The following is an 18,499-nucleotide window of genomic DNA, read 5'->3' on the forward strand; positions in this document are numbered from 1 at the left end:
AGGACCCAGGTGAGACTAAGTGCTGCTTTTTCTAATTATGACTAGGGGATACATGCTTTCAGCTACCTCAGGTGCAGAAGTTTTCCTTATAGGCACAACATATTGGATGGTGGTGACATAACCCAATTAAATCTTCTCTGTTGGGAAGTATAAATACCCGTCACACAAAAGCAAAGTATGTCAGGGATTGAAGAGAAGGCTTGAAGTTTCCCCGTATCTTACAGCCGACTTGGTAAGAGTGGAGCAACTGGTGTCCTGGGAGGTAGAGTGACCTATTACCCCCGTGGTTCTGACTCCACTTTGGCCCTGAGAAACCTAATCAGTTTGGATTGTCCCAATGTGTGATGATTGCCTCCATTTATCACATTTGTTCTTGTGACCACAGGTCCTAAATCCTCTCCTTTACTCAAGCTTCCAAGGAAGAATCTCACTGGGGTGGGCTTGGGGGGGGGAGATTATAATATGAATTACCATCATCTTGCTAATACTAAGTACTACTCTCTTTGCTTAACGCTAACAAATAAGATGCTGGTAGAGAGTAGCCGTTAATCATGAAAGACAACTGGAGACTAGCTTTTACTACAGCATATTCTCTGTAAGTATCATTTTCACTCCAGAAGGGCTCAAGTGATAAAAGGAACATGCTCTACCTGTAATACATTTTAGTTCTGTTAATGAGTTTGGGTTTAAATGATTCCTTATCTATAAATGCAGTGATAGAATCTCTGGAATCTTCTGGATTAGATATTGGAGGTCTTTGTATAGAGAATAATACCTAATGGACTTGAGGACACGGGGAGGGGGAAGGGTAAGCTGGGACGAAGTGAGAGAGTGGCATGGACATATATACACTACCAAACGTAAAATAGCTAGCTAGTGGGAAGTAGCCACATAGCACAGGGAGATCAGCTTGATGCTTTGTGACTGCCTAGAGGGGTGGGATAGGGAGGGTGGGAGGGAGACGAAGAGGGAGGAGATATGGGGATATATGTATATGTATAGCTGACTCGCTTTGTTATAAAGCAGAAACTAACACACCATTGTAAAGCAATTATACTCCAATAAAGATGTTTCAAAAATAAATAAATAAATAAATAATACCTAGCACTGCGTGACCACTCAGAAGACTTGTGCATAAGAGCTTCTGTTATCAGATATGTTGAGTCAAATGCAAAACTTGCCTCATCTTCAAAACGAAGATTCTGAAAAAAACAAAACAAAACAAAAACCCTGCCTCTTCCAGTAGTTACTATACACAACCTAAGTATTTTGTAAAGCTCTTTCAAATTTCAGGAGCAGTGACCTTTCTTGATTTATTACCAGCATACATGGAAACATGGATTAGCAAAGTGAGTTATCTGAGAAGCTATGAAGTACTTCTGGGTCCCAATATATACAAAATTTAAATATATATTGAAATATTTAGAGCTAAAACAGCTTAGTTTCAGGAACAAAACAACTCAGACAGAAGTGTGACACGTTCTCTTTCTTCATCTAGCATTTGTATTTCCCCAAAGCAAATATTTCATTTGCTCAGTTTTCTTCCCCCATTAGCAGTTCATGCCAAAATACCTTAAAAGTAACTGGCTTCCCTCATGCTCAACTCATATATGATTACCTTTAGCCAGTGTGTGAATACCTGGTCATTGTTTGTGATGAAAGTAACAAAATTTTTTCACTTAAAGTACATGGCAAGAGCCATGATATCTTTTTTTTTTGGTGTTGTTTTTAAGTAAAGTTTATGGAGCTTTTTACACTTTTGCAGTGTACAGTTATTTAATTTTAACAAACATATGATCATGTAATTACCACCACAGTCAAGATGTAGAACGGGTCCATCACACCCCAAAATTCCCCCATGTCCCTTTATCATCAATCCCTCCACGCATCTCAGCCCCTAGATACCACTGTTTTCTGTCCCGTGGTTTTACCTTTTCCAGAATGCCGTGTAAATGAATCATACAATATGTACCCTTTGAGACTGAGTTCTTTCACTTAGCATAATGCATTTGAGATTTTTCCATGTTATTGAGTAGATCGGTACTTCATTCCTTTTTATTGCTGAGCAGTATTCTATTGTATGGATGTACTACAGTTTCTTTTGTCATTCTCCAGTTGAAGGACAATGAGATGTTTCTAGTTTTTAGCAATAATAAATGAAGCTTTCATAAACATCCACATGCAGGTTTTTATGTGAACATAAGCCTCATGCTTTTATTTTTCCTGAGTAATAAACACCTAGAAGAGATTATTGGGCCATGTAGTAAGTGTATATTTAACTTGCTATGAAACTGGCAAACAGTTTTCCATAGTGGCTGTACCATCCATGATACCAATCCTACCAGCAAAGTCTGAGAGTTCTAGTTGTTCTACATCCTCACCAAGCATTTGGTATTGACAGGTTTATTTTGGTTTTGGTTTAGCCATTCTAATAGATGTGTATTGGCATCACATTGTGGTTTAGATTTGTATTTCCCTGTGTATTAATGATGTTGAGCATCCTTTCATATGCTTAATTGGTGAAATGTCTATTCAAACCTTTTGGCCATCTTATAATGTCATTATCAGTCTTTTTTTTTTTGTTGTTGGCTGTGTTGGGTCTTCATTGCTGCATGTGGGCTTTCTCTAGTTGTGCCGAGCGGGGACTACTCTTCATTGCGGTGCGCGGGCTTCTCATTGTGGTGGCTTCTCTTGTTTTGGAGCATGGGCTCTAGGCACGCAGGCTTCAGTAGATGCAACATGTGGACCCCAGAGCACAGGGGCTTCAGTAGTTGTGGCACACGGGCTCAGTAGTTGTGGCTCACGGGCTTAATTGCTCCACAGCATGTGGGATCTTCCTGGGCCAGGGAACAAACCCGTGTCCCATGAATTGGCAGGCGGATTCTTAACCACTGCGCCACCAGGGAAATCCATTATCAGTCTTTTTATTATTCACTTGTAAGAGTTCTTTCTTTATTCTGGATAGAAGGCTTAATCAGATATGTGTTTTGCAAATATTTTCTCCTAATTTTTGCAGCTTGTGTTTTCATTTTCTTAACAGTGTCTTTCAAGCAGAGTTTTAAATTTGGATGAAATTCAATTTATCGATATTTTAATGGATTGTTCTTTGGTATCATATCTAAGAAATTTTTGCCTAACTCAAGGTCACAGAGATTTTCTTTCATCTTTGTTTGCTTCTAAAAGTTTTATGTAGTTATAGAGATTTTACATTTAAATTTATTATTGATTTCAAGATAATTTTTATATATGATGAAAAGTATAGGTTGAGAGGTTTTGGTTTGTTTTTCCTTTTTGTATATGGATGTCCAATATTTTTAGTACCATTTGTTTAAAAAATTGTTTATTGGTTTGCCTTTGCACCTTTGTCAAAAATCAATTGATCAGGGAGGGATTAAATTAGGAGTCTGGGATTAAAATATACATACTACTAAATATAAAATAGATAACCCACAAGGGCCTACTGTATAGCACAGGGAACTATACTCAATATCTTATAGTAACCTATAATGGAGGAGAATGTAAGATATATATATATATGTATGTATGTATGTACAACTGAATCACTTTGCTCGAAACCTGAAACTGACACAATATTGTAAATAAACTATATTTCAATAAAATTTTAAAATAAATAAATAAAAGAATACTTGTTACTCCAAAAAAATCAATTGAACATATATATGAGTCTATTTCTGTACTCTCACCTCTGTCCTATTGATTTATATGTCTATTTTTTTTGTTATTTAAATCGTGAATTTATGGGCATAAAATTGTTTATTATTTATAATATCCCCTTATTTTCCTTTTAATGTCTACAGGCTCTGTAGTGATATCCCTATTTCAATTCCTGATATTGGAAATTTTTGTCTGCTCTGTCTTTAATGATCAATCTGACTGAAGAGTTATCAATTTTATCGATGTTTTCCAAGAACCAACTTTTAGCTTCACTGATTTTTCTCTAGTGTTTTTCAGACTTTAATTTCATTGATCCCTACTTTTAATCTTTATTATGTACTTCCTCTGCTTGTTTTGGGTTAAATTTGCTCTTTTTTTTTTTTCTTTTTCTTTTTTTTTGGGGGGAGAGGGTCCTAAGGTAGAAGCATAGATCACTGATTTGAAACTATTCTTCTATTCTAATACAAGTATTCAATGCTGTATATTTCCTTCTAAGCTCCCCTCATGTGTAGGGTAGGAATCTTACAATAGTATTTTTATTTTCATTCACTTAACTGTATTTTTTAATTTCCCTTGAGATTTTCTCTTTAACCAATGGATTGTCTATGTGTTGAACACATAGTTAAATAATCATAGTTAATTAATTAATCACTGAATAATTCCCAAATATTCAGTGATTTCCAATTATCTTTCTGTTATTGATTTCTAGTTTAATTACATTATGGTCAGAGAACATACTTTATATGAATTCGCTTCTTCAAATCTGTTAACATTTATGACCAATCTGTGGTCTATTTCGGTAAATGTCCCATGGTTGTTTTAAAAGACTGTGTATCTGGTTGTCAATGGATAATATGTTCAATAATTACCAGTATATCTGCTGCTTTATGATAGTATTCGCTTCTTCTTTATCCTTGCGATTTTCATTCTAGTGGTTCAAACAAGTATTGAGGGAGCGGTGTTGAAGTTACCAGCTCTAATTGTGAATTTTTCAAGTGTTTTTTCAATTCTCCCAGTTTTTGCTATGTGTATTTTGAAGCTCTGTGGTTTGGTACATACACATTTAGGATTGTCATGTATTCTTGATGAATTGAACCTTTTATCATTGTATAATATTTCTATTTGTCTCTGGTAATTGTCTGTGCTCTGAAGTCTACTTAATCAGATATTAATATAGACACTCCAGCTTTTTTGATTAGTGTTCACATGGTATATTTGTGCTCATTCTTTTACTTTTAACCTATTTATGCCATTATATTTCAAGTGAGTTTCTTATAAACAACATATAGTTGGGTCCTCCTTTATTTATTTATTTATTTATTTATTTATTTATTTATTTATTTATTTATTTATGGCTGTGTTGGGTCTTCGTTTCTGTGCGAGGGCTTTCTCTAGTTGCGGCAAGTGGGGGCCACTCTTCATCGCGGTGCGCAGGCCTCTCACTATCGCGGCCTCTCTTGTTGCGGAGCACAGGCTCCAGACGCGCAAGCTCAGTAATTGTGGCTCACGGGCCTAGTTGCTCCGCGGCATGTGGGATCTTCCCAGACCAGGGCTCGAACCCATGTCCCCTGCATTGGCAGGCAGATTCTCAACCACTGCGCCACCAGGGAAGCCCCTTTTTTTTTTTCATCTTTTTATTGGTGTGCTTATACCAGTTGCCAATAATGGAATCATTAATGTTAGAATTTAAGATTTCCAACTTATTACATATTGTTTCCTCTGTTTTTCAATCCCCCATTCCTTCTCTTCCTCTGTCTTCCTCTGCATTTCTTAAATGTTTTTAATAGTCCATTTTAATGTGTATGTAGCAGAGTGTTTTGTAACAGCTTTATTGAGATCCACCATACCAATATACCATACAATTCACCAGTTTAAAGTGTGCAATTTAGTAGTTTTTGTATATTCACAGAGTTGTGTTGTACAAACATCACCATAATTGATTTTATTTCATTACCCCCCAAAAAACCCCTGTACCCTTTAGCTATGACCCCTCAAACACTCCTCCTCTTTTCTCCCTACCCCTGGCCCTATGCAAGCATTAGATATAAAATTCTGGGTTGACAGTTCTTCCCCCTCCCCCCAACACTTGAAAAATGTTGTGCTATTGCCTTCTGGCCTCCATAGTTTCTTATGAGAAATACACTGTAATTTGAATTTAGTTTTCAGAAGCTTGATTTTGATTGACTCAGTATGGATTTCTTTGGGTTTATTTTGTTTGAGCTTTGTTCAACTTCTTAAATTTGTAGGTTTGTGTCTTTCACCAAATTTGGGACATTTCTAACCATTATTCCTTCAAATATGTTTTCAGCCTTTCATTCTTTTTCCTCTCTTTCTGGAACTCTGATGATATAAATGGTAAAAACTTTGTTACTATCCCACAGAGCCCTGAGACTCTGTTGATTCTTTTTGTTTCTATCTTTTCTATCAGTTGTTCAGACTGAATAATTTCTATTGGTCTGTCATCAAGTTCAGTGATTCTTTCCTCTGTCATTTCCATTATGCTATTGTGCCTATTAGGTGAGATTTTTATTTTGGTTATTTTATTTGGTTTTTTACTTTTTTTTTTTTTGGCTGCATTGGGTCTTTTGCTGTGTGCAGGCTTAGTTACAGCGAGTGAGGGCTACTCTTCATTGCAGTGCATGGGCTTCTCATTGCAGTGGCTTCTCTTGTGGAGCACGGGCTCTGGGCATGTGGGTTTCAGTAGTTGTGGTGCACAGCCTCAGTAGTTGCGGTGGGCAGGCTCCGTAGTTGTGGCTCACGGGCTTAGTTGCTCCGCGCCATGTGGGATCTTCCCGGACCAGGGCTTGAACCCGTGTCCCCTGCATTGGCAGGCAGATTCTTAACCACTGTGCTACCAGGGAAGTCTGGTATTTCACTTATTTTTAAACATTTATTATTCTAAATTTTTCACTGGGTTCATCTTTATATTTTCTCTCTTTGCTGAGACTTTGGATTTTTCCATTTGTTTCAAGAGCATTCATAGTTGCTCGTCAGAGCATTTTTATGACTGTTGCTTTAAAATCTTTGTCAGATATTTCTAATATCTGTATCATCACAGTTTTGGTGCCTGCTGATTGTGTTTTCTTGTCTAATATTTTCCTGGTGTTTGGTTTGTCTAGTAATTTTGGATTATATCTTGGACATTTTGTGTATTATGTTATGAGACTCTGGATCCTACTTTAAATCTCCTATTTTAGTACACTGACCATCTGTTTAGGTTTAGAATGAATATTTTGTTCCAATTTTGTAGACTGTGGTTCAAATGTCAAGTTAGTTTTGAGAGCTCTTGCAAGTTATTTTCTGGTCTGCCCCATTTTTGTGCTACCCAGGCCAATTTAGAACGTGGGAAGCATCCCACCAAGAGTTCCATTCTCAAAGCTTTTGCTATTTTGACTCTGGTCAGTTTCACATATGGACTGCTCAGTTATCCATGGCATCATGCACTGATTTAAAGAATTGCTTTCTCTAGCTTCCTCCTCTCCATAACCTTTCCCCACTCTCTAGTTGGGGAAAGATACCACCTTGTTGCTATCCTTTGCCTAATTCAGGGCACAGTGCTTCATAGGGCTCCTCCCCACAGTCTCTGCAGTATCCATTGGAGAGGAAAAGAGGTACAATTTGTTTTGTTGTATGTGCTTTGAGTAGCAGAAGTATAGTCAAAAGAGTTCACTCCTGCAGAGCTACTTGCTTCCCAGTATTTTGACTGGAGAGAGCAGGCTTCTTGGGGAATTTTGTGTATGTGCCCACTGGTATTTCTGGTGAGCTACTTTAGCACCCAGGCTGGCTTTATGTAGGAGGCAAAAAAAAACCCAAAAAACAAAAAAAATCAGGGAACTCAATACCGGGTTGTTCCTGAAGTTTCATAGTTCCCTAACCAATTTGCCTTCTTTTCACCACCTTTCATTTATTTTGCCTGAGGTGTTTAGTTTTAAGTAACAGGAGAATCATGATAGTATACATTTGCTCCATATAGTCTAAAACGGGAAGCCAACCATGATTCATTTTTGTAGATCTCAAAGACATACCACAATGCCTAGTGTATGATCTACACTAAGTATTTTTTCACAGAAGGAGTAAGGGAGGAAAAAATAACCTCATATCTCAAAATGTTAATTTAGTATGACAGAGTTGTTAAGAAGATACCCTTTAAAGTCAACAATCAGTTTGAATTTTAGCTTCACCACCTACTGTCATTGTAATGTGTACAAGTTACCTAACTTCTCTAAGTCTCAGTTTCCTATACTATAAGGGCAGTAATATCTATCTCATAGGGTGAGTAAAAATGAGATAATATATTTAATGCATTTACCACAGTACTTGATAAGAAACAGCTAGTAAATATAGTTCACAGTTATATTAGTAATAACAACAATAATTATCAAATATCACTATCTGTTTCTTATCCTCATAGGAAATTCTGCCCTTAAAGACAAAGAAGATCAATTTGGGAGAACACCACTTATGTATTGTGTGTTGGCTGACAGACTGGATTGTGCAGATACTCTCCTGAAGGCAGGAGCAGATGTTAATAAAACTGACCATAGCCAGAGAACAGCCCTCCATCTTGCAGCTCAAAAGGTGAGAAGTAAAACTACCGTGAAGAGTAAACCTTTTCTGTGGTATTTGTTAACTGATTAATGGAACTGTGAGATGGACAGATGGTAAAGAAATCACAGGTATATAACTCTTAGTTTCATATGTTTTCTCTAAAAACTGTAATCTTTAAACTGCGGAGAGTAAGCACAGATAACCATCAGTGGCTGCTTTCACTTATCCAAGTTCCTCCAGCGATGGAATTTATTTTCTGATCTAAAGTTAAGTTGGGAAAAAGGAAATAAAATTATATGTATTAATATGATTAAACTATATTACAAATCAATTTATGCATAAGAAAAGGCAAAGAAAAAAAGAAAACCACCACACACTAAATTGTCAACAGTGGTTGGATTTGGGAGTTCCCTGGCGATCCAGTGGCTAGGACTCCACGCTTCCATTGCAGGGGGCATGGGTTCGATCCCTGATTGGAGAACTAAGGTCCTAAAAGCTGTGCGGTACGACCAAAATATATATATATGAAATGTATATATATCTCAATAGTGGTTGAGTTTAAATATTGGGAATATATATGAATTTTGGTACTTTTCATTGTTTAAAATGTTTTCCTTAATGCGTGTTACTTTTACAATAAAAAGTTGTAGTTGCCCATAAAGTATGTGGCATTAGGGAGCATAAAAGAAATTTATCTTCTGAAATGTATTTTCAAATTTTTAAAACTCTAAATCTATATTGCTAGTATAAATGATGTCAAGTTTTCAAAGGCTTGTTAAGAGCTCAGTTTTTTAGGATTAAACATATCAAAATAAATAAAATGGGAAGCTTCTAAATTTATTTGAAGACTTATTTATCTGAAAATGATTTTTCTCACCATAAAATTTTGGTCTATAAAATATATTTCCAATATTTCCAATATTTCCATATATTTTTCTCCTTGTTATTTTAGACTTATGTATTTTGGAAATAAAAAGCAATGAAAATTAGTTAGATCCAGCAGAAACTATTAGAGTTATTTCCCATTAAAAAATGTGAACCAGATATAGCTGATTAATTGAGGGGTTAGAAAAATACCTTTTCATTAGTTGAAAGCATAAAAAGAGACTGACATTAAGATATACTTCTGAATATGCTAGTTATATGCTCTTATCAGTTAAGTCTGTCAGGTTATTTCCAAAGTTATTGCTCTTGAATTTGCTTTTCATTACAGTAATTTTTTTAAAAATCTCTCATTTTCAATCTCAGTTTTAACTACTGCTCAGGTATTTATAACCTTTCACCTAGGCTTGTCAGCTGTTAAAATTATTTACTCAGGAAGGGTAACTCTATTTAACTTGTTATCATTAAAAAAATAAACATTTCAGATTGGGAATAGCCCCAGCACTAAGAATTTGACACACTTTAGATTTTTTCATTGTGATTCACTTAGGTTTAAAACTCAACTTTAAAAATGTAAGTTGGGGGAAACTAACTGCACATCAAGTGGATCATGTGAGGAAAGAAAAAGAATTTAAGTTGATGGTCCAACAGTATGACGTTTTTGTAGAGGTATAATGTGGAAAAGGTTGAGAGAAGGGGAGAGCACAACCAGACATCTGAGCTGCTAAGTCTCTCTGTGAGATGCAGTGCGTTGTTTCTGTTTGCCTTTTGTTTCTCCTTTACTTTTTTAAGCAGTGATTTCTTTAGTGTCAAAGAATAAATAGAACTATGATTTACATGTCACAGTTTACATAGCTGATTTCATAAGTAACAAGTTTCATGTTCTATCAACTATCTGATAATTATGCGTTTCCCCATCTCTGTGTTCCTGTTTGTATTTGCATGTTTGCCAAAAGCCGTAATATACCTTTAAGCTATACCAGCGGTAGTAGAATTTCTAGAACAAGGGTGATAATCATTCTTTAATACTCCGCTCTGTCCAGATCAAACCTGGGTATTGTGTTTGGTTTTGTGCTTCATGCAAAAGCACCATGATTAAGAAATCAGAGGTAGTATACTTCGGGCAGGGATAAGATGGTGGACGATCTAGAAATAATTTTCAAAAATAGTTGGAGATGATATGTCCCGGCTCTGTAGCCCACCCTGCCTCTAAGCAGAGCAGACACAAACACAAATTCTCTTAGAAAAAATATCTTCACCTTTAACTTCCAGGATTCCCCCATATTAAAACAGACCAAACATGACCTCACAGTGAAAGATCACCAAACACATGAGCAATCAATCTACCGTGAAGGAGAGTCAGCTGAAACAATAAACAGATTTCTATCAAAAACATCAGATATTGGCACCATTAGAAACACAATATAAACTAACCATTGATGGAACATTTAAAGATATAAAAGAAGAAATCACAAAAAGGAGCAACCAACCCGAGACTTTCATGACTAGGCATAAGTTCTCACCACGACCACCTATTTTAGACCAGCTCATCTGCCAAACACATCTGAAAACTGAACAAAACATATTGTTTGAAGGCACTGGGAGCAGTCAGCATAGGCAGGATGGTTCAGAGAAGGGAAGCACATGAAATTAGCTCTGCATTTATCCTGGCTTTTTCCTTCAAGGCATTTTCCAAATTGGAATGCAAAAGAATACAACCCTAGCAGGAAGCAGGATTCTTAGTCAGCTGGGGAAACCCAGGTGTAGTTTGGTGTTAGCAGTAGCTGGAACTTGAAGGGCAAACTCCTGAAGAGAAGGGGACCACGGAGAAGGAACCCGAAAACCTGAGTACAAATTCCTCTCAAGTCATTAGCAGTTGCCTAAACTCTGCTTGTATAGGGTGAGGCTCTAAGAAGCCTAGCAGTAAACAACAGCTAGTAGACTAAACAGAGCTAAGCAGAGATTGTTTTTACATTATCCTATATTTTCTTTTCTACTTAAATCTTTTAATACATAACAAATTGATTTTTGTGTAGGGATCCATTCTCATTTTAAAACATAGGAATAACTAATTTTCCCAGGACAACCTAGCTCATTAATGTTTAGCTGTTTAGTATCTGCTGTGTGCCAGTGCCAGACTTTTGTACTATGCACTTCCTATGCTGGTTTTTTTTTTTTAATTACATTTTTTAAATGAAGGGTCCTGAATTCTAGGGAGCTACTTAGGAAATTTGAGAATGGAAGTTACGTGATCAAATTATTTTAGGGGGACAAATATGGCAACTAAAGCTACTTTGGAAGAGGACAAGAATGGAGGTACATAGAAAGCTATTACAGTTCAGGCCAATGGAGAGGAACAGTTGGATCCAATAGATACACTGTGGAGGTAGAACTGTTCATTCAATAAGTAGTTGCCAAGTGTCTATTGTGTATCATGATTATACATCTAGAGAGAATATTAAAAAATGAATCACATGTCTGCTATAAATAGATACTGTCAGTACCGATCCCTAGTAAACTTCACATCCCTTTATTTAGTGAACCTCTCTCATATTTTGGATATCAAATATTCTTTTCAAGTATTGTCTGTTGCACTTAATTCTGTTGTCTGTGAACTCAGAAGTGTGCTATTTATGTAACATCAATATTCGTATATATGTGCATGCATGCATTCATTCAACATATGTTAAAACTGTTACTGTGCAACAGACACTGTGCTAGGTCTTGGAATGCAAAGATGAAAGACATGATTCCTACTCTTAAGTTGCTTACAAAGACCATAGATAAAGATATTAAGTGATAATTAAAATTGGCCTATCTACTGTAAGGTACGTATACCTATGTGTGATATTAATATACCTAAGTGTTTTATAAAATATCAGCAGCCATAACATGTAAATAGCATTGTTATTATTCCTGACCCAAAGATCAACCATTCTCATATATTATTTATTATGGTTTTGTGTTTTTTGTGATAGTGAACTATGTTATGGCACCTTAGATTGATTAGTAAGAAAAACTCACGTTCGCGTAGCATTTTGTTTGTGTTTCTATTAGAGCCCCACTATCTTGTATGTACTTGCCTCTTTCCCACTAGATTGGAGCTCCAGGAGGAGACTTGTTTTATTTATTTTTGAATCCCCCAGAGTCTAACACAGTGTCTGATATGTCTTTGTTGAACGAATGAATACGTTTTATGTTACTTATATAGAAAGTCATTATGAATACAAATGCTAGACATTTTGTTTATTAGAAACATTTGTCCAGTTTCAAAATACATATATAGGAAAAACTTACTGAACTGTGTTGATTGACTTAGTTATTTTGACACGTATTCACTTTTCTGGAAACAAATTGCTGTCAGTCCAAGCAGCTAAGGAAATGATACCGATGAGAATAAAATTAATCTCAATATACTGAACATCTGTACCTAACTTGTTTTTCATTTAGTACCCTCAGTTTAATCCAAGAAAGCAATCAATCATACCTTTTCTGGGTTTCTCACAAAAGATATCTAATTGTTAGAAATGTTTTGCTCCTGGGAAGCTACTATTTCTCTGACTTCCACAGATACATTTATTTGTTGATAAGGATTAAAAAAAAGTTTTCACAATCTCACTAAATTTTAATAGTTATGCATTTTTAATCTTCCAAGAGGTTATTAATTTGGCTTCAAGAAGATTAAGACTACCCACTTTGAAAAATTATATCATGTTAAACACAAAAATTAAAGAAACTTCAGGTTGTGGTTGGGTTGTTTTTTCTTTTTTGGTTTACAAAGAGAATTCTCATTCATCTATGAAAATTAAATATTAATTTTCAGTTTTAAAAATATGTTGTTTCCATGTTAATGACTTATAAAAAGTAAAGGAGAAAAGTAGAATACCTCTGAAACTTTTCTGGAAAACTTAATACCACCTAACAGTATTTGGTTTCCTTATCTTACACGTACTCAACACTTAAACACCAAACAACCCCTACCCGGTCCCCTTCAACTCTGTATTCTATTATTCCTCCTCAGTACATATACCTCTACCATAACTCCTTACCTAACAATTAACCATGGATTTCACTTATCTATATTTCACCCCCTCTAATGCTGTTTGAAGGCAGAGGTCATGTCTTAATTTGATTTTTTTTTAACTAACTTATTTATTTATTTTTATTTTTGGCTGCATTGCGTCTTCATTGCTGCGCGCGGGCTTTCTCTAGGTGCGGTAAACGTGGGCAACTCTTCGTTGTGGTATGTGGGCTTCTCATTGCGGTGGCTTCTCTTGTTGCGGAGCATGCGCTCTAGGCGCACAGGCTTCAGTAGTTGTGGCACACAGGCTCAGTAGTTGTGGCACACGGGCTTAGTTGCTCCGTGGCATGTGGGATCTTCCCGGATCAGGGCTCGAACCCATGTCCCCTGAATTGGCAGGTGGATTCTTAACCACTGCGCCACCAGGGAAGTCCCTTATTTGATTTTATAGTTCCAGTCTTAACACAGTTCCTGCCATTTAATAAAGACTCAGTTAATGTTTGTTTAATGAATACATAAATGAAGGAATGAATGAATCAATGTGAACATCAGATAAATTTATCATGAATGGTATAGTCTTCAAAACTGTTGGAGTTTAAATTATATATTATTTATTCCTGTTCATTATCCACCCCAACACATAATTTTGTAAGTAGGATTTTACAACACTCTGTGAGCTTAATTTCTCAACAAATATAATTTTTGTATGCCTCAATTTCTTTATTATAAAATGGGACAATACCTCTCCCTGTCCACCACATAGGAATGATGAGTTCTTAGATATAAAGCATTCTGCTTGGTGGAGAAATATACCCTCTAGAAGTGTAAGTTATCAATGTTATTGCTATTAGTCATGCTGCAATACACATGTACACATCAAATTAGTCTTTAGGAATCAGTAGACATCAGAAACAGAAAGATCTTTTAGGATCTTCTAGTCCATTTAGCCATTGGATGAGGAAATGGAGTCAATTCTCCTTTCAGTTCTCGTCTCTTAATAAATTATTCATCATTCACTTTGCCTTTGCATATGCCTGAATGTTCTCTGTCTTATTTTTAAATTAATTATCTTAAACTTATAGGTAAGAATAGAAAATAATATAAAAACACTCAGGTACCTAATATCCAGAAGAGATGAACCTCAATTTTTTTAAGTTTTTACTTCTGATTTTTTAAAATGAAATAAAACTTGAAGTTTTTTATCTTCTAAATCCCATTCCCCTCTTCTTCTGCCACCTTAGTCTATCTTAATTTTTGTGGTTTCAATTCCCATGTGTATTTTTCTACTCTTACTTTATATATATTTACATGCCCAGAAACAATAATATTATTTTGCATGTTTAAAATCTTTATGTAAATGGTATTATACTGTGTGTTACTCTCCAACTTGCTTTTTTTTTTGACTTAACATGTTTGTGAGATTTATTCATGTTGAAACATGTAACCCTAGTTTACACAGAGTATAGCCAAAAGCCCAAAAGACAAATGAAAGGGTGCTCAACATCATTAATTAGGGAAATGCAAATTAAAGCCACAATGAGATACCACCACACAACCATTTGAATGTCTAAAATGAAAAAGTCTGACAGTACCAACTGATGGTGAGGGTATGGAACAAATGGAACTCTCAAATATTTTTGGTAAGAATGTAAATTGATAACATCCACTCTGAAAAACCAACTATATCTACTAAAGTTAAAAATATATGTGCACACATGCACACACACACGATCACTGCAATTCACACCCCAACGCCAGTCATATCTAAGAGCGATAAGTGCTTTTTTCCACCAAAAGACATGTATGAGAACATACATGACAGCTTTGTTTGAAATAGCAAATGTTCTTATAACGCAAACAACCCAAATGCCTATCAACAGGCAAATGAGTAAATTAATTGTGGTGTATTCCTGCAATGGAATACTACACAATAAAAAAGAACAAACTACTGATACATTCAACCACATGAATGAACTTCATAGGCATCGTGTCGAATGAGAGAAGTCAGATATATATGCTATTTATATGAATTTTAAAAACAGGCAAAACGATATGGTGACCCAAATCAGATTTGTGGTTACCCAAGAGATAGGTAGTGACTGAAGAGTGGCATGAGGAATCTTTCAGGATGCTGGAAATGTTCTATGTCTTGATCTGTGTGTTACTTACATAAAAATTTATCAAACTGTTTACTTGAGACTTATGCAGTTTATTATATATAGGTTATACCTCAATAAAAGTATATTATAAAAAATGATAAAATGTCTAGAACTTGGTGACCATCATTTGTAGGTAGGCAAAAGGAGAATGGAAGCAAGAATGGTTCCTGGGCTAGGCCTTTTTGTTGTTGTTGTTGTTGTTGTTATTCATTATTATACTTTAAAAAAAATTTATTTTATATTGGAGTATAGCTGATTAACAATGTTGTGTTAGTTTCTGGTATACAGCAAAGTGACTCACTTATACATATACATGTATCTGTTCTTTTTCAAATTCTTTTCCCATTTAGGTTATTACAGTGTACTGAGAAGAGTTTCCTGTGCTATATAGTAGGTCCTTGTTGGTTATCTGTTTTAAATATAGCAGTGTGTACATGTCAATCCCAAACTCCCAATCTATCCCTCCTCCTCACCCTTCCCTCCAGTAACCAGAAGTTTGTTCTCTAAGTCTGTGAGTCTGTTTCTGTTTTGTAAATAAGTTCATTTGTATCATTTTTTTTTAGATTCTGCATATAAGTGATATCATATGATATTTGTCTTTCTTTGTCTGACTCACTTCACTTAGTAGGATAATCTCTAGGTCCATCCATGTTGCTACAAATGGCATTGTTTCATTCTTTTTAATGGCTGAGTAATATTCCATTGTATATATGTACCACATCTTCTTTATCCATCCACCTGTCAATGGACACTTAGGTTGCTTCCATGTCTTGGCTATTGTAAATAGTGCTGCAGTGAACATTGGAGTGCATGGATCCTTTCCAACCATGTTCTTCTCTGGATATATGCCCAGGAGTGACATTGCTGGATCATATGGTAGTTCTATTTTTCATTTCTTAAGGAACCTCCATACTGTTCTCCACAGTGGCTGTACCAATTTACATTCCCACCAACAGTGTAGGAGGGTTCCCTTTTCTCCACATCCTCTCCAGCATTTATTGTTTGTAGACTTTTTTTTTTTTAATTAATTAATTTATTTATTTATGACTGCATTGGGTCTTCGGTGCTGCGTGCAGGCTTTTCTCTAGTTGCGGCGAGCGGGGGCTACTCTTCATTGTGGTGTGCGGGCTTCTCACTGAGGTGGCTTCTCTTGTTGCGGAGCATTCTAGGCACACGGGCTTCAGTAGTTGTGGCACACGGGCTCAGTAGTTGTGGTTTGCAGGCTCTAGAGCGCAGGCTCAGTAGTTGTGGCACACAGGCTTAGTTGCTCCGTGGCATGTGGGATCTTCCCAGACCAGGGCTCGATCCCGTGTCTCCTGCATTGGCAGGCGGATTCCTAACCACTGTGCCACCAGGGAAGCCCCTTTAGACTTTTTGATGATGGCCATTCTGACTGGTATGAGGTGATATCTCATTGTAGTTTTGATTTGCGTTTCTCCAGTAATTAGCAGTGTTGAGCATGTTTTCATGTGCCTCTTGGCCATCTGTATGTCTTCTTTGGAGAAATGTCTATTTAGGTGTTCTGCCCATTTTTTATTGGGTTGTTTGTTTCTGGCTTAGGCTTTTAAGCACTCAGGTCACATTTCCCCAGCCTTCACCTCAGGAGCTATCTGGAAGCCTTGTATCTGTGCTCTAATCCAGTGGTTCTTAAACTTGAGCAAGCAACAAGATGGCCTGGGGTATTTAGTGGGTACTTCCAGGTTTCTCTGTGGCTGTATTCACTCAATCTATTTAAAACCAATTTAATAGCTGCTCACTCTGCCACAAACTGTGTTGCCAGAGGATATCTGAAGAGTAAGCAAGTGGGGTTTTAGATGTTGGTGTGCTTCTAAAAGAACGCACCAAAAGACGTTTGCAATGCCCACGTTACCTAGAAATGTAGGAAAGTCTGAGCATATGAAACCCTTATATTCTGGAATTTTAATGATCTCTCAAGACATCTCTGGACTGAGAGGGGCTATGTTAGACAACCCTTGCAGTTTACCCCATTTGACTTCAACCTTAGCTAAGCTCCCTTTTCCAGGCAGACAGAGTCTAAGTCTGAAGAATCTTTGCTTCATTACATTCTAACTTCTGAGGTTTTCAAACTAGCATCGGTTTTGTCCTCTTCTGAGTATTTAGAAACTATATCTAAACCTTTCGTCTGGCTTTCCAGTTTAGAACCTGGTTTCAAATAATTAGGGTCTTATATTCAAATGAGTGTTCCAACCAAAACCCAGATTGGTCTATTTTTAAACAAATCTGAGAACTGAAATAAAAACCTGTCCATTCTTTAATACTTTGATTATAGTTAATGTACTTCCACCTGCATAGATGAAATTTATTGTCACAAGAAACAGCATGTCAGCAAATCTTCACTGAAATCACTACTTTGAGTTGTAACATAGTTCTAGTAAGAAAAAAATTATTTAGTTTCATAGTAGCTTCTTAGCAGTTAGAATAGTTGAATATTAACTATTTTCTATAGAAGTAAACTGAGGTCTAGTTTGAGTTCTTCAAGGCACTTTGTCATTTGCAGAGTCAGGAATTATCTTGTTTTTTTTTTGATTCCCCGCTCAGTGCTCCTGATAATGCTCCACTGAAAGAGGAGTTACTCTTCTGCAGCTTACTTTCTCAGGCCTCTGGTTCTTCTGTCTTAGAGTAATTCTCAGATCCAGTCAGTTTCCCTGTCAACTCCCCAAAGAAATACCTAAAGGTTTCTTTCTTTTCGTTTCTTCCTCCCTCCCTCCCTCCCTCCCTCCCTCCCTCCCTTCCTTCCTTTCTTTCTTTCCTCCTTTCTCTCTCCCTCCCTCCCTTCCTTCCTCTCCTTCTTTCCTGACAAAGCGAAAGACTTTATTGGAAAGGGGCGCTCAAGCAGAGAGCAGCAGGGTAAGGGAACCCAGGAGAACTGCTCTCCTAAGGGCTTCTTCCTTATGGGCCAGATTCAGAATTTGAAACCAGAGCTAATGCCTTTAAGTCCAGTGTTTTCTTTCTTTATGACATAATACCTCTCAAACACAGTAGAACTGCCTTGCAGATTGTTTAAATCTACGTGGCTTGCAGCATTTTGTTTTGAACATGATCATGTTTCCTACAACCATATTCATTTTCTAATCATCTTTATCTCATCACTGACCCCCACTTTTACTGTCATGAAAATTCAAGCATCTGCTTTCCATGAATAGATTAGAGATCCCCACAAGCCTAGATTCCCATGGAAACCAATCAAAAACTA

At 36.4% G+C, this 18,499-nt stretch overlaps 1 protein-coding gene across 7 annotated transcripts in view; it reads left to right on the forward strand.

The window, feature by feature from the left end:
- Positions 1 to 18,499, forward strand: part of INVS (inversin) — a 158,296-nt gene that overhangs the window by 10,206 nt on the left and 129,591 nt on the right. For all 7 annotated transcript variants that reach the window (XM_082403825.1, XM_082403822.1, XM_082403823.1 and 4 more), the window contains exon 3: positions 8,087 to 8,253. In XM_082403825.1, the coding sequence (XP_082259951.1) occupies positions 8,087 to 8,253 (167 nt within the window). The remainder of the gene's footprint in view (positions 1 to 8,086; positions 8,254 to 18,499) is intronic.

The sequence above is a fragment of the Balaenoptera borealis genome (genome assembly GCF_965194805.1).
Source record: "Balaenoptera borealis genome assembly, chromosome: 8".
NCBI lineage: Eukaryota > Metazoa > Chordata > Mammalia > Artiodactyla > Balaenopteridae > Balaenoptera > Balaenoptera borealis.